Source organism: Lynx rufus, unplaced genomic scaffold, assembly GCF_022079265.1.
Source record: "Lynx rufus isolate CCGP_SWC_20201006 ecotype Redwood Valley unplaced genomic scaffold, mLynRuf1.p SCAF_2, whole genome shotgun sequence".
NCBI classification, from domain to species: Eukaryota; Metazoa; Chordata; class Mammalia; order Carnivora; family Felidae; genus Lynx; species Lynx rufus.
This window is the reverse complement of record NW_025814834.1, coordinates 185,205,619-185,228,038: the sequence shown is the minus strand read 5'-3', so window position 1 is coordinate 185,228,038 and position 22,420 is coordinate 185,205,619. Positions and strand designations below refer to the sequence as shown.

At 54.5% G+C, this 22,420-nt stretch overlaps 1 protein-coding gene across 20 annotated transcripts; it reads right to left on the bottom strand.

Moving 5' to 3' along the window:
* Positions 1-4,836: 4,836 nt before the first annotated feature.
* On the bottom strand, positions 4,837-21,771 carry TAL1 (TAL bHLH transcription factor 1, erythroid differentiation factor). 20 transcript variants are annotated; one of them, XM_047082865.1, is made up of 7 exons: positions 20,221-20,311; positions 17,355-17,510; positions 16,012-17,145; positions 13,572-14,009; positions 12,103-12,197; positions 8,160-8,366; positions 4,837-8,038 (listed from the first exon to the last, which is right to left on the bottom strand). In XM_047082865.1, the coding sequence occupies exons 4-7, from the start codon at positions 14,006-14,008 to the stop codon at positions 7,815-7,817; spliced, it is 963 nt and encodes a 320-aa protein (XP_046938821.1). In that variant the 5' UTR covers position 14,009; positions 16,012-17,145; positions 17,355-17,510; positions 20,221-20,311; the 3' UTR covers positions 4,837-7,814. The 20 variants fall into 20 exon arrangements, with proteins under 20 accessions (XP_046938821.1, XP_046938813.1, XP_046938814.1 ...); XM_047082857.1 differs by having other exon boundaries at positions 7,817-8,366; positions 16,012-16,802; positions 16,920-17,145; XM_047082858.1 differs by having other exon boundaries at positions 7,817-8,366; positions 16,012-16,748; positions 16,920-17,145.
* Positions 21,772-22,420: the final 649 nt, after the last annotated feature.

Genomic DNA, 22,420 nt, shown 5'->3' with positions numbered 1-22,420 from the left:
CAGGATCAGAATCCCAGCTGGGTTTGTCTCTTAGCCACTTGACCTTGGGCAAATCATTTAACCTCTCTGACCTCTGTGTTTCCTCATCTGTAAAATGAGGAGTGACTGTCCTCTTGCATTGGGTTGTTGGGACGAGTCAGAGTGTGATAGCAGAGCCAAAAGCCTCGCCCTTTGCTATAAACTGTAGACACTGAGCACAGGTGGGTGAGGCTAACCTTCAGTGACCCACTTCCTCTTCCTGAGCTTCCCAGGTCTGGGGCTGGGGTCCCTCGGCCTCTCTCGGTGAAAATCTGCTCTTTCCTAGGGGACTGGCATATTAACAGGTCTAAACTTATGTTAATTCAAATTAAACAAACTTAAAAATTCAGTTACTCAGTCACACTAGCCACATTTCGAGTGCTTGATAGCGGCATGTGCTCAGCGGCTATCATATTGAGCTGGGCAGACACAGAACATGGCCATCATCACACAAAGCTGTATCGGACAGTGCCGGCCTAAAGGCATGAGACAGCTCCAGGTTGGGAGTTAAGAGATCTGGACTCTGGTTCCAACTTATCTCCTAACTCATGCTGTTTAAACAAGTCCCTTTGCCCCTCAGAGCCTCAGTTTCCCCATCTGTGCAGCCTATCCCACACTGTGCAAGGCAGAGCACAGTCAGTGCTTGACGAGGCCCTTTTGATTGATTCTATCACCCCACTGCCTTGGATCAGGCCCACAAGGAAACAGGTGTGTGGGTGGAGCCCTGCTGATCTGGAGGCAGAGGGACTCACCTGCCCACCCTCATGCTCCAGCTGCTCCAGAAAATACCCTGGAGTCCAAAACTTGTCAGGCAAGCCTCCCTGAGTCTCAGTGTCTCAGACAATTGTCTGCAGGTCAGCAAAGCCGGAGCCTGAAGAGCAGGCCTTACAGTGGGCCAGCGTGTACCTTTCCATAGGCTTACACAGGCCTGAGAAGCCGGAAGACCCCAAACTCATCCCTCTCAAAGCAGGCAGGGCCTTGGGGAGGAGGCAGCCTCATGGAAGGCAGCCCGGAGGGGAGGAGGGGAGGGGAGGTGTGGAGTGGAGAGTCAGAGAGTCAGAAATGCGCTATCAGCACTGCCCGTCCTCCCCACTTCCTCTCTTGAACGGATCACATCCTGTTATTGTGTGGACAGAGAAGGCCAGGAGCTGGGGAGGGAGGCAGGGCTCAGACCAAGTGAGTGGCGAGAGAAAGGAGGAGCCAGAGGGAATGTCACAGTGGGCATCAGGTAGCTCTAGCAGCCCAGCCCTGCCTGACCCCAGGTGGTCTGGCAGGAGTAGGGCACCCAGGAGGGAGGACCAACATCCCCGGAGCAACTTGCATCTGCCATTAAGAGAAGATGCTGGAGCTCAGGACAGGCTGTGCCTCCCGGCAAAGGCACCTGGCGGGCGGGAAATGGTACCTTCTTCAGGAAGCCTTCTCCAGCCTCCTCCCCAGGCTCTTTTCAATTCAGCAAACATTTACCCTGGGCCTGCAGGGCCAGAGCCAGACTTCCCTCAGCCCTCGGGCCTCTCTCTCTCACAACACTTTCCTCTGGGGTTGTAATGTTCTGGATCTGTTCCCCTCCACCTAGCTTCCACCCAGCCTTCGTGCCCCCTTCGGACAAGGGGACAGGGAAAGTCCCTTGCTGGCCCCCCAGCATCGCCCAGCATGTGGCGGGTCCAGAGAAGTTCCTGCTGCTGTGAATGATTAGTGTTCCCACTTCCCTCTCTGCCCTCTTTCTCTCTTCTGCCGTTCCCAGGTATAGCCCTGTCCCAAACCCATTGCTAGCAATAACAATGGCTCTTTCTATAAAACACAAGCACTTTATATAGATTATTTTGAAATCCCATGCCAGCCCTGTTAGATGGGAGTTAATACCTTTACTTAACAGATGAGGAAACTGAAGCTCAGAAAGGGTAAGTGATTTACCCAAAGTCACACAGCAGTACAATCAGTGGTAGTCCTGAAATTTAAACCCAGATAAGTCTGACCCCAAGCCTAGGCTCCTTCTGTGGCCCACAAAGCGCCTCTCTTTCTGCCTTTCTTGCTCAATCCCACCCATGTCCTGACCTCTCCCTTCCTGAACTGACACCACATCGACTGTCCTTACTGCCTGTCCTCAAGCTGAGCCTGTTGCTATAGGCAAGCTCTCCAGTGCCCCCACCAATTGCTCATGGTCCTGGGCAGATTCTACAGCACAGCACGGGCCTGTCTGCTCTAAAAACACCCAACTACTTAGGGACTATTTCTTCTTCCTCTCTTGAAGGGCAGTGAACACTGGCTTTGGACTCAGACCTGAATTCAAATCCTGAGTAACTGGTAAAACCCCATCCCCTCTCTAGGCCTCATTTCCTTCTCTGGACAACAGAGAGGATGCTCTGGGTGTCCTGACTTACTCCTTTCACTCTGACTCATGATGGCCCAGCACCATGGCCTGTCCTCAGCACATTGGTCAGATGTGCTGGCCTGGCTCACATCAGCCACAGGGCCAGAGAGAGCACCGTTAGTTGTTTTGCACGTAGAGAAGGGGGAGTGGGCAGCACAAGGGGGCAGGGCTGGTATGAGCACAGGGATAAACAGCCTCCTGATCTTCATCAGCCACACCTCGCCCCACCCAGGTCCAGTATGATAACCAGGCCACTGGGGCCCAGCCCCAGAAAGCTCACACCCCGCCTCCCCACCAACAGAAGCAGCCCCAAGAGCAGAGCTGTCCATCTGCCCCAACCAGCTCAGAGCTGTGGTTTTCGGCCGGGGTGGGGGTGGGGTGGGGGAGAACATTGCAGGAGGCATCTTTGTAGGGATGACCCAGCCTCATACCTATCCCACCCACCCTCTCATTCCATGCTGGCCTCAACACTGAGCTAGGAGTTTCCATACGTGGGAACCTCTTCATTCAGTCAATGTTGAAAGGATCCCATGCCAGGTCTGCCATGGGGCACTGAGGCCAATAGACCAATCAGGCATGGTCTTGCCCTCAGGGGGCTCATGTTTGATTGGGGAAGCAGACAAGTGAGCACAGAGGGAAGGGAAGCCCCATAGAGTCAGGACAGACTTCTGGGTGCTGGGGACAATTTAGCCAGACGAAAGGAAGATGGAAGCAGATGATAGATAGAAACAAAAAGTGCAAAACCGAACAGTTAAAAACACAATGGCAGCCAGGACAGAAAGGTGAGTACAATAGGGGCGGAGAAAGCAAATAGTGGAATGGGCGGAATGGCGAGAACATGGTCTCTTCCCTGAGGTGGGCAGAAGGTGTCCTGGGAGGCAGGAAGTCTAGTCTTGCCCTGCCTGCCACTATTGTCATTGTCCATGGGATGTGTGGCCCTGGGAAGACTCTTCCTCTCTGGGCCTCAGTCTTCCTATCTAAAGATGGAGACACTAGTCCAAGCGATCCCCAAGGGCCTGGCCCACTTGGGCAGTCAATAGCCCCACAGACTCTGCCTGGTGGCCACAGAGTCAGGTCTTCCTCACCTCTCTGTAAATGGAGTCCCTGCCCTCTCCTGGGAAAGATCCTCCTGGAAATAGGTACTCCTCCCTTCCCATTCTCCTCCTCCCCAGATGCCATCCTCACCAGAGCCTCGGCTATCACTGCATTGGTCTTGGCTAACCACTTCCTCGACCCCAAACCCCCTTTCACTATAGCTTCCGAAATGTCACTCTCTTGCTTGCATGAACATGCATCTCTCTCTCTCCTCCACCCCCTCTCTCACCACCCGAACCCCCTTCTCCTGCCCCAGGACCAAGTCTCCTCTTCCTATCTTCCCAAAGGCTTCCTTGCCCTGGGCCAGGGAGATGCATACTTGGGAGTCTTCTAAAATCTCAGGAGCTTCCCTACAGGCCAGAGTTTGACCCTCAAGCTCTGCATGGCCCTGGCCCTCCTAGATTATGGTTGGAAGCTTCCTAGGACAGGTGCAGCCAAGATCAAAGCCTGGCAAGATGAGCAAGGCTAATCCCAAAGGAGCCAGAGTCATCCAGGGGCCCCTTGAGTTCCCTTCTGGGCACATCTTTTTTCCCTGCTACTAATCACCTTCTAATGTGCTGTAACTTCACTGTATCAACACCATAATCAGCATATTTAATATGCGTGTGTGTGCGTGTGCGCGCTTACTATCTCCTTGCTAGAATTCAAGCAACTCGAGAACAGGGATTTTGGTTTTCTTCACTGCTGGATCTCCAGTACCTAGAATGATACCTGGCCCGTAGTAGGGCTCAAAAAACACGACTACATGGAAGGATTGGTACTCCACTGGAAATGCTAACCCACTGAGGCCCCTGAAGTTCCAACAGTCCATATGCAGAGCCCTCTCTGCCCCCCGAACCCAGAGTCCCTGTCCGTCACGGCATTTCCATTCCTAAGCCTCCCCTCACTGATCACTTCTCCCAAAGCCTCAGCCTGTCCCTGAGCCCCACATGAGACCTGCACCCCCCAATCCTCGAGAGTCAGGTATTAGAGCCGCAGCCTCCATGGAGTCATCAGAGCACCTGGGACCATCCTCTGGTGAGACCTTAATCTGTCCTGAACTTAATGAGGAAAGCCACTGCCCCAGCCATACAGGCTGAACCCAGCACACAGAGGAGGCCACCTGTGGGGTGGCCCTGCGCCACAAGTACAGGTACACAATGTTCATAAGAGGCCCCCTCTGTGAGGCCTGGGAGAGGGAAAAGAATGGAACCTCTAAGGCGGGGAGCCTCAGGGTGGGATCATCCCACCCTGAGGGAACAGCTGAGTCCTGGAGGCCCCTCTATATCCAGGGAGACAGACTCTTGTCAGACCTTTCCTTTTAATGTCCCAACTCTCAGGCCTGGGGGTGCAAGATCCAAGTACAGAGTCCAGGACCCTTTGTAAAACTTTTATTTAGAAATCTTCCCAATATATCCTTATATATATACACACATCATCACCACAAGGGTTTTGTCGCTAAAGAGTCACGCCCACAGTGTTGGCCTCCCGGCTGTACAAAGGTCAAGGTACCCGGAGCGGTTACTCCCCTTCTGCAGAAAAATGCGGAGACCAACACAACTCATCACGTACAGTACAACATTGACGGAAAGTGCTGGGCCCGCCCACAGGGACAACGCGCTATGTACAGGGGCAAGGGCAAGCCTTTGGTGGGGGCCACGTACCATCGAAATCACAAGTACGAGACCAGACCAGCCCCAAAGGCCAAGATAGTTGTCAGCTGACTACAGATGCTGTGCCCTCTGTTCTGTTTTCGGAATAGGATAAAGGTTGTACCATCTTGTCGTTGCCACCACCAATAAAAGCACGTGAATTTTCCTGAAAAGATGTGAATCCCTCCGGTCATTACAATCATCTCTCTTCTCCACACTTTTTTTTTTTTTTCCTTTACATTCCTTCCCTTTGCAGAGATATGATTCTTGGAATGTTGCCATCTCTTTACAGGTGAGGCAGAGGAAGAAGAAGGGTATGCTGGGTGGGGCGGGGGGTGCGCAGTTGGACATGAAAATGAAAATTTTGGATCTTCTGTAGGTCTTGCAAAGACATGAAGCCTTACCATTCCCTACCCAGGCCAGTTTGGGGAAGCTGTATTACGTTTTACATATTCCGCCCGTATCTTTTTCCATTCTTACTCCTGTGCCTCCCCTTGGAAGGAAACGAAAATGAGGTCAATCTGGAGAAATGTGGACAATCAGGATAATTCAGGCAAAAGTGGTTTGGAACCTAGATTACTCAAATGCTATGCAGTCAGGCAGGCTGGCCCACTGCCCAGGCCCTGTATTCAGGGTAAGAAACCCCACTGCAGCAATGATATTGAGGGCAGAAGGGTTCTTTCTGGTTTCAAAATGCTACTTTCATGATTCCACTCAGTCTACACCACAGCCCTAGGAGACAGGCCAAACCAGGGTGTTTATGAGAAACTGACATTGAGAGAGGTAACATCCATATTGTCTGAGAGAGGAGGAAGCCAGAAGGTTGAGTTCCTGATAGAATATGTGATCATCTCCTAAATCGTCTCCACTCATCCATACTGTGGCCACTTTTCACTCCCAAGTCAAATTACTCTGCCAGGAGGTAGAGTCTTAAGACCTAGGACAGGGGCTCCATCTTTAGACAGATGGGATTCCTCACAGGAGCTTCCAAGTACTGGAAAGAAACCAATCCTAAGTTCACCAAAATAGGATGTTGGGGGTCTTAAATGGATGGAGAATGGTACTATAAGGGTTACCATGTTCCCCCCTTACTCACAAACTGGACCCCACAACTTAAGAAGGAGGGGAGGGAGCAGGGATCATGCCATCTGCATTCAGCTGTGCTCAAGGTCCTTCACCACAAGGGATTGTTTTCCCTCTAACCCCAAAGGCAGAGCCTGGTGGGAGATGGCTGCGGTGACTTGAGGGTACAATGACAGGTATACAGGACTTGGGTGGAGTTTGTTCCACGGGGTTGGAATGCATGCCACAGGCAGGCCTGGCCTTAAGAAAACCATGTCCCACCATGTGGATTGACACAAGAGATCAACAGGACAGTGGGTCCACTCTACAAAAAAATTCTTCACTTTACAAAAGGACTTGCAGTAGTAATTCTTTAAAAGATGAAGGATAAGGGTTTGATTTACAAAACTTTCATGTACAACTTTTGGAGGGGGACACTCTTATTGCAGTAAGCCAGCCTCCCATACACACCCTAGGTGACTGAAAGCTGTATAACCGAGGGGTGTTGAAGATTCTGCTAAGTGATTGTGCATATGTCTGGGTCTCAGCCAGGGCCTGGTCTCTGGTCTCTGGATTTCCCATGCCCCAGAAGGGGGCTGGCGCCTGGGTCCTATCAAGACCTAAAGATCCCACCAGTAACTGAAGTCAAGCAAAAATCCCAAATGCCAGAAATTCATAGGACAGGGTTTGTGCTCAATTGAGTTCAGAACACAGACCAGACCATCAGCAAGCAGACTTCCTGGGGGTGAAAAGGTCCCTCTGAGCATCTGCGAGGACACACAGATGGGGCTGTGCATCCATTGTCAGCACAAGCACATGCCCATCGGCACACTGGCATTCGTTCACCGTACAAACAGTGATGGGGAGCTCAGAATACAGGCAGGAAGCTCTGAGACACCATCGGGATGTGAACCCACAGCCCTAAACAGCTCTTGCTCAACTCATTCTAATCACTTTCCCTCTCTCTGCCTTCACATGAGGCCCAACAGGGCATGCTCCCAGCTACAGACTCGGTCCCCACAGCCACAAGGATCAGGAAGGCAAGTCTCAGTGGGGAGAAAGCAGAGCTTTGATCCTGGGGCAAGAGTAAGGGCTACTGGGTTTTCTGACCCTCTGGCCCAGCTAGTCAAGAGCAGGCTGTCCACTGGCCATCTTCTTCAACCAGGCCCTGAAGAAGGCACCTCGAGGCTCGTGACTCTCTGTGGCAGCTGGCAAGCTGGGTGGACCAACATGGGCCTGGGTGAAGATGGGGCTCACCCAGAAATGGGCAGCTACCAGGTACCTACATATTTGGACAGAGTGGCCACACAAGCCACTCTAGCCAGCTTGGGGGGGGGGTGGTGCTGAAGGCAAGGCAGAGGCTGCTGGATGCCCCAGGGGAGAGCCGACAACCCCAAGTCTCAGCAAAGACGGGGGTTCCCAAGCTCCAGGCCAAAAGCAGTGCCAGTTGAGCTCTTTACTTTAAAGTCTTAGGGATTTGGGGGAGGGGAAGACCGTGCCGTCTTCATAAAAAGTACCTACCACTTTGCTCCATTTTTCTGTTCTACCACTGAGTCAGGAAACAGGAAAGCCAGCCGGGGCAGTTAGGACTTCCCAAAGTTCAGACATCAAGGAAGGCTCGTCAAGTCCACTGCCCTGCTTCAGAGCTGCCCAATCCTCACCCCACCTGCCCCGAAGCCCACGGTCCCAGCAGCCTGAGGCTGCCCTCCTGGCCGGTCCTGAGTGGCCCTGGCCCCATCACCGAGGACCTGCTCCATCAGCGGCTGGCAGCATGGCAGGATGGAGGCTGCGGGCCGTGTGCTTGGGTGCCGGCTCTTCTGTGTAGCTGTCCGGGCTGGCGGCCCCATCCAGAGAGCTGCCACAGCTGGAGTTGGGGGAGAGCACGTCCTGCAGCAGGTCGTCTGCAGGTGCACCGCCCCCTCCCCCACCGCCTCCTCCACCAGCCCCCACCACGGGGTCCTTGCCAGGCTTGGCCCGTTGGGTACCCTCCTCCTCCTGGTCATTGAGCAGCTTGGCCAGGAAGTTGATGTACTTCATGGCCAAGCGGAGGATCTCATTCTTGCTGAGCTTCTTGTCTGGGGGATGTGTGGGGATCAGCTTGCGGAGCTCAGCAAAGGCCCCGTTCACATTCTGCTGCCGCCATCTTTCTCGGCTGTTGGTGAAGATGCGTCGCACGACTTTGGTGTGAGGACCTGGAGGTAGGGGGACAAGAGTTAAAACGGTGAAATGGAGGTGCCCCAAGGCACCTTCTCCTGTGGGGAAGAAGAGAAACCAGTCATTGGGAAACTGGGGAAACCCAGAACGCCTTCCCTTACCTTTTACTTAGAAAACTCCTATTCAGCTTGTAAAGCCCAGTTCATCTGTTTCCTCCTCTCTGAGGATTTCCCTCCACCCCTTGGGACAGACCTCACCAACCATCACGGCCCTCCAACTGCCTGATCTCCATTACTTTTGATCATTGCTGTATGTGTCTATGCTTGTTGCCCTGTCTGGGCTGTGAAACATTTGAGGACAGGGACCATTTGTCATTCATTCATTCATTCATTCATTCATTCATTGTGCCAAGAGGCCATACCACATTAGTCAGAAAGACAAACTCTGGAGCCAGACTTTCCGGGATGATTCCTGACTATTACTCACTAGAGAGTGACTGGGCAAGTTACTTAAACTCCCCGTGCTTTAGCTTCATCATCTGTAAAATGGAGGTAATACTAGCAACTGAAGTCACAAGATTGTCATATGGATCTAACAACGAACACAGGTAAAGTCCTTAAGACAATACCTGCCTCAGATAAAACATTCAATAAATGTCAGCTATTATCATCCAACCATCAGTTATTTACTAATAACCAGGCACCAAGGAACATGAGGAACAAAACAGACAGGGTCCCTGCCCTCACGGAACTTCCATTTTAATGGTGATGACAGATGATGAACAAGTACAAACAAATAACAAATGAACAGGAAGCGGAATGTAATAAAATATGGAAAGGAGCCACTACATTTAGCTGAGGTGGTTGGGGATGGCATACTGGAGAAAAGTGACATCTAGAAGGTAAGAACTTACGGCTAAACAAGAGCCAGCAGCCACAGGAAGGGAAGAGGGAATGGTATGGCAAAGGCCCTGAGCTGGAAAATGGCTGAAGCCAGCCTGGCTAATCAGTGTGGTTGTGATCAGAGTAGGCTGAATCTAGGCCCCATAAGTCTCTGCAGTCAGGGTGGGGACTTTATACTAAGGGTGATGGCAAACCCAGAGCAGGGGTTTGGTAAATGTTTGCTAACTGATCATGCTGGCAGGAGGGGGAATGGCGTAGAGAGCACAGACAAGAGGGAAAAGGGCCCACCCACCCTGTGGGCTCTCTCCCCCAGGAGAGGAGTGGAGAGACAGCCATGCACAGGCACGGCCTGAGGCTCTGAGCAGGTGTCTGGGGGCTGCCTCAGTCTCTCCATGTCTACAATGCACTGATTACAGACTAGACCAATTTCAGACTATATTCACATACTAAGACTTGTGGAGCAGTAGCAGACACCAGCGTGCATGTATTGAGCACCTATGATGTTCAAAGCACTGCACAAAATATCCAAGCCTGACCTGGGATGCCCAAAGCCAGAGAAAATAGAACAGGGCCCTGCAAGTGTTCCTGATCTCCTGGGCTGAGGTGACTGCTTCCCTCCCCAACACTGAGGCACACAGCCAAGCTCCCAGCAGTCATCAGGAAGCTCTGTGCACTGAAGGAACTCCCAGTCCTGGGATATTTGTTTGCCCTCTTTGATGACCCCTAGAACCAGACCTCAGAATGGGGAAACTTGAGTAGGGGAGACGAGGAGAGGAAGGGTCAAGGCATCACCTAAGACCCACTGCTCATTCCACTGAGACTGAGGCTGGGACAGCTCATCCATGCAAGCACTTCTAGCTTCATCATCTGTCTCTCTTACATGACGTGCACACACACATACACACGTATACACACATGCACACATACACACACACGATATTCTCTCAGAGCGGATCATTCACTCCCTGCCCACTGTGCCTCTGAAAGCTGTCTTTCTAAACCCCAACAGGCCCCAGCCCAATGCACTCTTCGCCAAAGGCCAGACCCAAGCTGGGAAAAACAGCACTGTGCTGGCAGTCCTACCCTGGGCTGCTGCAGAGGAAATAACTCCATGTTCTTTGGCCTCCAGGCCAGACAGAGGGGTGTCCCTCAGCTGTGACATAGAGAAGACTGTCCCTGCTCCATGGTAATGCTGACTGATCTTTAGGGAGCTCCTAGGTGAGGAGGGGCATTATAAGTGCTGTCACAGCTACAGCTAGACAGAACTCCAGAAGGAGCACCTACCCTGAGCCAGGCCCCAAAAACACTTTACCCCATTGTACTCTTTCAGCAATCTGTAAGGAAGCAATTACTCTCCCCACTTCACAAATGAGGAAACTGAGAGCCAGAAAAGTTCAGCAGTAGGAATCCACATCAAGTCCCGACTTTACACCTCGAATTAGTGCCACTTCTTTGGACTCTTTCTGGTTATACCTTTGACTTCCAAGTCTCATGGACAGATTCTGCACCCCCACACACATACCCTCCTCTCACCTCCATTTCTGCCTCTTCCTCGCTGGCACCTTCCCAGAGAACCTCCCACCTCTCCACACCCTCCTCTTCCCCCAGTCTGTCCATCCCTCTGCACCCTCTGACTCTCCGTGGCCAGGTACTGAGTAGGTGCTCAGTAAATGTTAGTGACATTTATGAGTAATGGTTTCCCTATACGTCTGTGCTCCCCCCAAATCCTCACCCTCTTGCCCCTCTCCTCCTTCCTCTCTTTTATGCCTGATTCTCGCTGCCTCTGCCCTCTGCAAAAAATGCCTCTTCCCTGGGGAACTTCGGGACTGGTTCTGCCTATTTCCTGTTTGGTATACCCACCTCCCCTCTCTAACCTAACAGCACTGACACGTCATCACCCTTCCCTCTTGGACCTACACCCCATATCCCAGGCTGATCAGGTCTTATGAGGCCTGTTCCTTGTCCAGACTCTAGGCCCCCTCCCCTCCAGAACACCACAGAGGACTCCTCTCCAGAAGCTCCAGCTCAATACATATCCCTCTTACTGGCTCCTTGAATAAACCCAGTGTGGCTTCAAGGCCTCAGGTGTCCTTCCTACTGGAGCCCCAGGCCCCAGCCAGGCTGAAGCACTGGAGGCTCCAGGGATTGGCTCCAAGTCCTGGGCTCTGGAAGAGCCTGCTCTCCTGCCCCCTGGTGTTGGGTCCCATCTACTGCATCAGATCAACACTGGGGAGAAGGAAGGGATACTCCAAATTTCCCATTCATCCAACCCCTTCCCCCAAGCTAAGTGCCAAAGATTACTCGGGTAGTTCACTGTAGTAGTGCCAAGGACCTTCTTGGGGAATCTAGGATGTCAGGAAGGGAACTCCAGTTCTCAGTTCTGGGTGTGGAACGGAGACGAGATGGCCCCACAATATAGGGTCCTGGGACAAGGCCCTTAAATGTGCAATTCCAGGCAGGGAGCAGACTCCAGACTCCAAAAAGGACGTGGGAGGTGCACGAAATCCCTGAGGGGCAGCGCTTAGAGGCAGGGAGCACCACGTGTTCTGCCCTCCGCCTGCGATTCTTGCCAGGGGTTGGAACGGAGCTATAGTGGGGACTACAACTGACTCCAGGGGTTTGGGTTAAATGCCTCAGTGTGTCCTCAGCACCACTTCCCTCTTCCCAGGACCATGAGGGTGGCCCCCAGCCCCGCCCATGACTTCCCCTAGTCCCAGGTCTAGTTGCAGGGTGAGGATTCTGGCAGACTCGGGTTCCAAGGCAGCCAACCCAGCTATGTGAGACACCCATGGAGTAGTGCCCAAGGATCCCACCTTCAAGGGGCTCTAAGGAGCATGAGGGATGACACAAAGGTGGAAGCAGGTACACTCACCATCAGTAATCTCCATCTCATAAGGGGAGGGCCTCCTCTTCACTCGGTTGTTGGTGGCGAACATAGGGAAGGCATCTGGCTCCCCAAAGAACCCACTGTGGGAGGGAGCAGGCAGATCACAAGATCACACGTAGGTGGAGGGGAGAAAGCCTCCTCAGCGATCCTCCCCACGTGTTCTTGAGCCTCCCACCACCCTTGGGAAAACAAGGGGGCTCCTGCTCCCTTCACACCTGAGTTTGGAATAGAAGGAGCATCACACACACACCCAAACACACTCACAGAATGCTCCCACCCTCTCTCCCCGGTGAGACAAGCAAGGGAAGGAGGGACCACACTCCCACACACCCCTCCCCCCACACAAATGATAAGTGAACACATGGAACAAATGCAATAATGAACACACACGCAACTCACAGGCAGGCATACTCCCCTTCCCGGTACAAGCACAGGATCCCCAGACACCTCCCCTCCCAAACAGGTACTCATACAGGCAGATGTGGCCTTCATACCTTGTGTGCTGTGCAACTCTAGCCCCTCACAAGGCACACCATCCCTTTCCCCCCAGATCGCCCCACCTTCATCGGGGGTCCCCTGGGGGCCGCCGACATTCAACAGAAAGGAAACCTTGACTCACCACTGTTTACATGCCCCCCCCATCACCCACTCTGTGCTTTCCATGGCTTCTTTCTCGGAGTCTCCCACAGACTCAATAACTGGCCCACATTATCAACCCCTGCCTCATCTTCCTGTCTGCGCGCCACCTCTACCTCTATCTCCCCGCATCTCAGTGGCCCCAGCAGGAAAATGGACACCCTCACACCGAGAGGGGTATACACCGCGCCCCCCCCCCCACCGCCGCCCTGCCCAGCCCGGCCGAGGGGCAGAGGGGTCAGGAGGGGCTCAGGAGGAGAGGGAGGGATCCAGTCCCCAGATGCGCCCTGGAGCAGTTTCCGAAGAGGGAACCCTCTTGCAACGACCATCAGCTCCGTATCTCTTACCTGTCCACTGAGGGCTGCAGTTTCCAGAAGAATCTCACAGCGGAGCGCATTCAGACACATTCTTGCCCGGTACTCACACTCCAGCGGCTCCCTTCGGGCCACTAGCCACCACGCACGCACACACTACCAACACCCAGCACAGCCAGCGCGCTTCCACTCACTGCCGGCCACATGCCTGCACGCCCGAAGACGTGGACCCCTCGCGGGCTCACGCACACCCACGCAGGCCGCACACGCACGGGGCACGCCACCCCCGGCCCCGCGCACACGCACACTCCCACAAAGGGCTCCCGTCTGCTCGCGCACCGGCTCCAGCGAGCAGACTTTTCCGCCCTCGGGTCTACTACTCCCTTCCCTTCCTGCGCTCCCGCCGCTAAGCGCGGTCGCTCCAAGGGGCACAAGGGGCGCCCCGGCAGGATGCTTCCCGGGGTGCCGCCCGCCCACCCCGTCCCCTCCCGCCGCGGCCCTGACCTGCCGAGCGAGGCCAGCGGCTGGCTGAGGCTGTAGAGCAGCGCGCGGCCGGGGGCGGCGGGGGCCGCCAGCGCGGGTGGGCTCAGCTGCACCATGCGGCCGTCGCCGGGCAGCTCCGCGGGGGCCGAGGCGGGCGCGGGCCCCGGAGGTCTGCACAGCTCGGTGGTGGGCACCCGATGGCGCGCTTCGGCCGCCGCCGCCGCGTCGCGGCCCTTTAAGTCCCGCGCGGCGCCGCCCCCACCGGCGGGGCCGCCCCCCGGACCGCCGCGCGCGCCCAGCTCGATGACCGGGGGCTCCGCGGGGGCCGCGCGGCTCGTCTCCTTGGCGACGCCGTTCAGCAGGACCAGGTGCGGAGGGGCCATGCGGGCCTCGGCCGCGTCCCGTCCCTCTAGCGGGGGGTCACTGCGGGCCGCCTCGCTCGGCGGCCGCTCCGTCATCCTGCGGGCAGACAGACAGACAAGCGGACGCCCGCTCTGACAACCGCCCCCAGCCCACCGAGGGGTGGGTGAAGGGGGTGCAGGGCTCAGAGAAATTCTCGCACCGAGACGTGGGAAGAGGCGGACCAACTTAGCGCCACGTGGACACACGCCCTCCCCCGGGGCCTGAAGGCCCAGCGGGGGGCTGGGGCAGGAGGGAGAAAGTGGGGGGGGGCTCTAGTTTGGGAGAAGGGAGAGGGGCCTGGGAGACACAGAGACTGAAGAGATGGAAAAACACGACAGGCATTGGAGGAAAAGGAATACAGCCAGCGAAAGAAAACAGAAAGGGGAAAAGGAAGGAAATGTAGAAAGAGGCGAGAAAGAAATACCATCTTGTCCCCCTGCTCAGGCCGCAAGGGAAGAGGAGGGAACAAATCCCCTGACCATGTTCTTCCCGCCCCCCTTTTGGTTTTGGCGGGGAAACTGTGGCGCGGAGGTGGGGTGCTTTTCCAACCACCCTCAGCAATACCTGCCCCCAGCCTGCCGCCCGCACATCCAGAAACCTGGGAGGGGTGCAAGTAGGGAATTCAGGGAATGGAGGCTACAGGGCCTGGGGTCCACTGTGCCACAGCTGGCAGCGCTTCTTGCTCTCTTTTCAACACATATGCACCCCCCTGCAGGGGTTGTCTGTCTGTAGTAAGCAAATACACCGTGTATTCTGGGCAGCTGCTGGAAACCCCGGTGGCCCTTTACTCCCACCGAGACCAGAGATGAGACACTGGGAAGGAAGAAAATGATCCTAGCCCTACGTCCCCCGCACACTCCACCTCCTTCTGCCTAGCTGGACTCAAGTGAGGTGGGGTCTGGAAGGGAGGCTTGGCTGAAGGGCTATGGAGCCTCAGCATTCAGAATGCTCCTGAGGCCACCGGGGTCTAGGCTCCCATCTGTGAGCAGGAAGAGGTATCACGAAGGCCCTTGAACTCTTCCATCCCCGTCTCCTGCCGTGGTGTTGTCCTCTGGGAAATGGGGGCAATACCTCATTTATGCATTTAAAAGCACCTGCAAATGCTCAAGTAAACATTATCCGGACCATCCAGGGGAATGCCTTGCCCAAGGTCACATGAACCTATTGGCCACAGAGCCACAGAGCGGGACCAGAACTTCTATCTCACTCTGTCTGAGCTATCCTCCTGTGTACCCCCTCCCATGTATATCCCTGGGGCTGAGGACACTCCTTCTCTTCTCCACAACCATACACCAGGGTGACCACAGAGGCTCCAGTCCCCATTAACACTGACTGGGGGCCTTCCACCGCCCTGCTTCGATGTCAATAGAGCCAGGCTCCCGAAAGAATGAAAACCAAAAAACCATGAGACTCTGGGTCTGCAGTTTGGGGATGCTTGTGAGTTCTTTTAATAAAATACATATATAATCAACCCAACAGGCTTCATAAGATGTCCAAAAGAAGATTTCTGCTCTCTGAATTAGATGGTTGGGATATTTTATAGCAGAAAATACACAAAAATCCAATTCATCCCCAACCAGAGGGCATCTAATCACTCGCGGCAGCCATTCTGCCACTGCACCGCTCTGGACAAGAGTTGGCCTGGGAAATATCCTCCAGCTCCAGAAGAGAGACCCAACCTTCTGAAACCTCTTCGGGGCTCAGCAAAATTGCCACCAGACACACAAGCTGATGGAGAATTGTCATTCAGATTGCACTTCTGCACTGGGTCTGCCAGCTCCAGGGGCTCGCCCTGGAGACAACAGAATTCCCCAAGACCTGGTGTACATGAGCTGCAAAAGCAGTGGGTTCACAAGGATTCATTGGAAATGAGTTTACGATTATGGCGGAAACAATAGATCTGTATCCACAGAATGGGACTGCCAAGACGCTGCAGCCACTAGAAATGCACCAGAGGTATACCAGTCTGGTGTTCCTGGCTCCCCTGCAGCAGTGAAATGCACCAGTAATATACCATCCTGTAGCAAAATATACAACCCCCAAGGTGCTGGTTCCCTACCTTACTGTCCCCACACACCGTTGTGTGCCCGGTGACACGTGCTTCAGCCCCAGCTTCTAACCAGAGTGACCAACGGTGCACACTGCAATCACCAGACTGAGTTCAAGCTCTCCTTATGACACATTTATACCCTCTGATTAATTCTGAGGCTTCATGTAGGCGCGGGTCCCCAAGGGGCAAGAGGAGCACATATTCCAGATGAGTTGACTCTGGCCCCAAATGCCCTCCCCAGAGGCCTATAAATATCTGTATCTCGGAGGCTCCCCGTGAGAAACCTTTGATTGGCCCCCAGGGTCTGTGGCCGACCTCTCCCCGCCCATCCCTGGACCTTAGGAAAACCCGGCAGGCTGTTCTGCAACCAGGATCACCCATGCCAAGGGTCCATGCTCCAGAAGAAGCCAACAGCGGACTCATAAGCACCTCTGGTTGTAGGAGACTAACCCCAATCACTTGGCTTTGGTTAAGATTACTGAAAGGAAAGCCCGAGTGATTCTTACTTTGTTCATTTGTTTTTATTTGGGGAAGACAAAGGAATGGGGAGAAGCTTTTGAACAGAATCGCACTAGACTATTTTGACCATTACAACTCCTCTGTCTTTGTGCGGCCCAGAACCAGCTCGCAGCCCCCAACACCGGATCCTCATCTCCTGTTGCCAGATGGCCGCAACGTTTCCGTTCGAGTCTGAACAAGGCAGGGATCCCAGGAGCTCCTGGGGGGCAGCAACGGGGTCTCCGCAGCTCCCAATTCCGGGCAGGGAAAATTTCTCATGTGAAAACAGCCTCCGCTGGTACCTGGGGTAAGAGCTAGCTTCCTGCCCTTCATATTGCACCCACACCCGAACGAACCCCCGAGGGAGCCCCAAGCCTGCGCTGCATTCGCGAGAACAGAACCATATTCCCTGCTACTACCAGAGTGGAGGAGTGTTCCAGCGGCGCTCCGCTCTAGGCCTCAGGCCCCGGTCAAGGCCCACCGGAGTTGGGACTGCACTAGCCAGGATGGCTGGGCCTTCTTCCTGCCAGCGGCCCAGGCACACGCAGCCTGCACCACCCAGAAATAGCTGCCCCAGAGTTAGGAGCCTTGTGAAGCAAGCACAGGAGCAGGACTGATGGGAGCGGCCTGGGGGGCTAAGTCCAGCTAGGTGTTTTTACCCAGGATTGAAAAAAGAAAGGGTCCCGCTAGAAACCACAGAGGCACGGATCCCGGATTCCCAGCTCTGGGCTCGTCCTCCCCTCACCCAATCGGAGACCGGACTGGCCTCTGTCCTGAGCCTCCCCCACCCCGGGCCGGAACCCAAGGTCTTCCTGGACACTGTTGCCACCGATAACTGTTCCCCCAAAACTCACCTGGGGCATATTTAGAGAGACAGGCCCCTCTGAATAGGATCTCCACTCCGCCGGAGAGGGGCGGGAGCCAAGGTCCAAGTTGTGGACTGGGGTCTTTGCTTTCCCCCTCTCTCGCTGAGAGACCAGCAGTTAGGCCACGGTGTGGTCCTGGGCAGTCTGCCGCGCCCAAAGCGAGTTTCCAGGAAAGATGGGGGTGGAGAGAAAGAGGGAGGGCGAGAGGGAGGGAGAGAGAGAAATGGGGGTCAATGGCTGGGAATTACCTCATGTCCTCGCCGACCAGCCCAGGGAATTGCAAACAGCTTTCTGCCCCCAACTTGCAGGTGCTTGAAGCCTCCCCCCAGCCCCCCTTTAAAAAGAACCCTACACCTGACCAATCAGGAATAACTATTTACTCCAACAACAACAAAAAAAACGAGCTCTCCACAGACTGCCAGAACATTTTCGGGCCCTCCAACCGGGATGTCTGGTTCAGTGCGGCCAGCCGAGTTTGTTTTCTAAGCACTGACGTGTCTATGCGGTTGGCTGGCTTGGGAACCCGGGTCAGGCCCAAGCAGCAGCCACAACGCCTAGCACGGGTGGGTGGGAAATGTGTGTTGGAAAAGGGGATTCCAGTCTTCAGACCCTGATCTGTGGGGCAGAACCTCCAAGGCCCCCATTCTCTCCATATCCACCTCTAGCCCAAAGCGAAACCAGAACCCAATTCCAAAAGCTACTTTCTCAGAGAAATGGAGTCAGAACAGCACTGATCCAAGAGGATGGGGGAGGGGAGGGAGAGATATCTTGATCTATCTAGGTCCCCTCTTTTCTTCCCATTGAGAAAGAAAGAAAGAAAGAAAGAAAGAAAGAAAGAAAGAAACACAGGCAGCCCCCATCTTCCTTTCAACCATCCCCACACAATGATTTTCAATTTTTCAGTGTTCAGACTAGCAGAGTAAAGGAGAATTCTAGTAATTCCTTGCAGCAATAAACAAGGCAAAGGGAGGAAGGATAAACACAAATCCAATACTGCTTCCCAGGGTGTAGTGTAGTGAGATTTAGGCTGCTTTTTTTTTTCCTCCGAAGGGTTTTAATTTGTTTTGCCTAAATTGTCCAGTTTATGATTACACATCGAAGCCTTGGATTAATTCCAAAGGACTCTTTTTTTACCCCAGCTTTGGTAGAAATACAGGAATAATTCTTCCCTGCAGTTTCAGTCCAATGCGGGAGATTTTCTTTCTCCTCTTCTAATCGAAATGGGGGGAGGGGTGGGAAGAAGGGAGAATTCACTCAGTCCCGTATCTTAGGTTGGGTTAATTTTTGCTTTATGACAGAGTCTGTGTGTCCGTCCCTCTCTCCATTTTCTCTCCCAACCCCAAGCTCAGCAACTTAAAAAATAGAGCGGGGGGGGGGGGCGGGAACCGGCGCTGCTTTGTTATCGCTCCAAAGAAGCTAAAAGGGACAAGCCGCTTCGCTTCTGAACGATTACTTTAATTAAAAAGGATGATGATGACGATGAGGATGAGGATGATGGCGACGACATCAGTAACCATAATAACTGGCAAAACAAAATCCATTTTTTCGCAGCGAGGGCAGCACTAACCCCATCCCTCCACAAAGCCTGGCCGGGGTCACCGACGCGACGTGTACCTGACCCACGCGGCAATGTCGCTCACCCGGGGAGGGGATAGGAAAGTGTTCTTTGGAGATTATCCCGAGGGTCCCCACCCAAGGCGCGAAACCTGGAGAATGCGCCCATTGTCTTTTCCAGGCCTCTCCCGCAGACCCCGGCCGAGGTACCCGCGAAACTGACCAGAAATGGATGAAGCCTGGGTGCGGCGGAAACCGAAGCCGGCGGCTACCGGCTTGAAGGCGCGGGCCTTGGCGAGCGCTGCTCAGCTCCGAGCCTGAAGAACCTCCCACTCTAACAAACCCCTCGAACACCGGGGCACAGGCTGGCCTCTGGACAGAGCAGCCGCCGACCGGGCTCCGTCTGCCCATCCAAGCCAACACTGGCTTCCGAATACATCATAATTTGGAATAAAATGTGAAATCCCTCTCCCCGCCCCCTTGCCGCCTCCTCAACTTGCGGCCGCATCTCCTGCTCGCCCTCCCCTCCACCCCCCAGCGATTTGCAAATGCACTTCTAAAGGACACAAGCACACAACCCAGTATGGACAGGACCACACACGGTCCAGCCCCACAGAAGGGAAGCAAAGTAAACACAACCCAACACTGCCCCGCAAGTCGACATGGTCGGGCCCGCACATTGTCCAACGCGCCACAACGAAATCAGTCCAACGCAATCGCTCACGGACAGACACCTAAGGTAGTCAGGATCACACACGCCCGACACAACGAAACCACCCAAACACAATCGCCAAGGCCACACAACCCAACACCCAGAGGCAGACCCGTGTCGAGAAAGCCAACGAGCATAACTGTATACAACGATGAAAACGCAGAAGGGCTTGAAGAATCCAAATCAACAACCCAAAGGGCGCGGACACCATCACACTCGGACACACAGCCCATCGCCTGGGAAGACCACACTCGGAAGAAGTCAGCATTGCCGACGGCTCACACACGCACTCACAATCCCACCGCATGCACACAACCACCAAGAAGAAATGAAAACCAACCACCGCCTCGCGCATTTCTGTATATTGCGTAAGGAAAAAGGGGAAGGAAGGAAGAGAGTCTCCGTGGCGGGAGGGGCGGCGGCGGCGAGCGGAGGGCGTCCGTGGAAAATGCCCCCCATCGAAAGAAACCCAGGGAAAAGGAGCGAAGACTTCTTCTGCCAGCGGGGGGAAAGGGAGAGAGGAACTGACGGGGAATTCCGCGGGAGGCCGTAGGTTGCCTCCCCCTAGAAAAAGGCCAGAATGCTCACGTTTTGCCGCTACGGGGGGACGCGTGTGGCCATTTTGAGGCCTGGTCCTCAGTGCGGAGGCCCGCCCCCGCCCCCCGTCCCCGTCCCCCGCCCGCGCGCCCAGGCTCCTCCAGCGACGCGCGCTAATCCCCGCTCACGTTCTGGGCCTCGTTAGCATGGGCCGAGGCGCGCCGGGGCCGTGTGCGCCGCCGAGATAAGGCACTGCCGCGGGTCCGCTCGCCCCCGATAAGCGCCTCGGCCATTATGGGCCAAATGATTCATTTTAATTTGGCAATTTCACCGGAGGGAGCGGGGACTGGTTGCGCGGCGCTGGGACCGGCTCCGGAATGCGCCACGGAAAGAGTTGGGCGCGCGGTCTAGGACTCGGCGAGTCCAGCCCCATTTCTGATCCCGAAGCCTCTGGGGAACCGGGCACCCCGCAACCTCAGTCCCACGGCCTTCGAGACACCTTTCTTCAGCGACTCTCATCCCAGCACCCCGTCCCTACCTCCGACACCAAAACCATCACTCCCAACCCTTCCCCGGCATCCATTCTTTCTCCAGTCCTAGACACCCGGATTTCAATGGGCAGTTCCTCATCCCAGGAAGCTCCCAGCATCCCCCCCCCCCCCGGCCCCCCAGCCCCTTCAGCTCTGGCTCCTTTCTGCTCTAAAATGGAGCTTGCTTGCCTCCCGTGGCATAGACTGAGCTCACAGCCGGGGGCTCTGTGGAGGCAGAATTGCTGTCAACGGAGCGATTTAAACGTCCATTCTGCTTGAGTTCCAGGCTGAGCCCAGAGCCCGGGGAACATCCCATCCCTCATAATATTTTAAACAGTTTAATCCTGCTACTGAAGCGCCGTTCTAAGCACTCTACACATACAAATTCCTTTCGTTCTCATAAACAATGCTGGTGCTATTACCATCCTCCATTTAGAGATGAAGAAACTGTGGCACAGAGAGTAAAAGAAACTTGACCAATGTTACACATCTGGTGAGTGGTGGAGCCTGGGTTGGAAGTTCATTTGGCACCAGTGTCCATCTGGAGCCCAGCAGATGACGAAAAGCAGCCAGAGCCTAGGCTGGGATGACAGATCTGGGTTCAACTCATTGCAGGGACCAAGATCTTAGTGTGGGGTAGAAGTCTGAGTTCAGCGAGGAGTGGTGACTGGGGCTCAGCTCATGGAGGGCATCTGGTTTCATTCTTTTATGGTGGAGGGGAAAGCCCAGGTTTAAATCTTGCAAGTCGCTTGGCTCCGAACCTCTGTTTCCTCTTCTGTAAAATGGGGAGATAATACCTACCTCCCAGATTTGTTGTGAGAATTAAATGACCTTTAAAAGGTAGTTGTGAGAACAGTAATCTATGGAACCCTCACAGCCCAGAGCCCAGGATGACATCATATGCACTTGCATGGCAGTTCTGGTTATTGTTACAGACAAGGAAATTAAGGCACGGAGAGATGTGACTTGGCCAAAGCTCACAGTGAACCCAGGAAAAGCTGAGACCCAAACTCAAGTACCTAGTTCCCAGTCCACAGGTTTACCCACCATGCCAGGATGCTTGGTCCTCCCCGTAGCTCTGCTTTGGAGCTTCTTTTGCAGCCTGAAAACTGGGGAAATCCCTTCATCTGGTCCCGGACTGAGTCCCAGTCACAGTCTGAGTACTGGCCCCTCCTTGCCATCAAGATGACTCTCTGTGAAGATAGGGTCAATTCAGTGCAGGCTGTGGCCTCTATCCCCCCTGTGCTCTCTGGTGGAAGTCAGGGCCTGAGTACTGGCCCCTCCTTGCCATCAAGATGACTCTCTGTGAAGATAGGGTCAATTCAGTGCAGGCTGTGGCCTCTATCCCCCCTGTGCTCTCTGGTGGAAGTCAGGGCACCCTGTGCATACCGGTAACTTTTACAGAATCTCCTGGGAGAAGGACCATCCAAGTTCTGCGAAAAATAATTTAATTCTTGGACATGTCACAAGGCGTCCCCTGGCCCAGCCATTCCAGCCTTCCACAGGGACCCTGAGGAGAGGCTTCTGGGGTCTATTAGGCCCGATCTCTTGCTCTCTCCCCATGGCTCCAGCCCTGCCTCACCCACTATCATCACACCGAAACCCCCCTTGTGCCTCAGCTACTGCTGCTCCTTCTGCCTTATTGGCCTTCTCTTGTCTCCTCGCGTTTCTCACGATTCAACCTTTTGGCCACTTCCTCCCTGAAGCCTCCCTGCAACGGG

Bases quoted from the DNA above. Each gene is read 5' to 3' on its own strand.
- TAL1 (XM_047082854.1), bottom strand. From the start codon at position 14,008: ATGACGGAGCGGCCGCCGAGCGAGGCGGCCCGCAGTGACCCCCCGCTA. The intron at 12,198-13,571 runs GTCAGGGCCGCG...TCCCTCCCACAG, and splicing joins CCGCTGGCCTCGCTCGGCAG to TGGGTTCTTTGGGGAGCCAG. The intron at 8,367-12,102 runs GTGAGTGTACCT...CCCTACCTCCAG, and splicing joins TGAGATGGAGATTACTGATG to GTCCTCACACCAAAGTCGTG.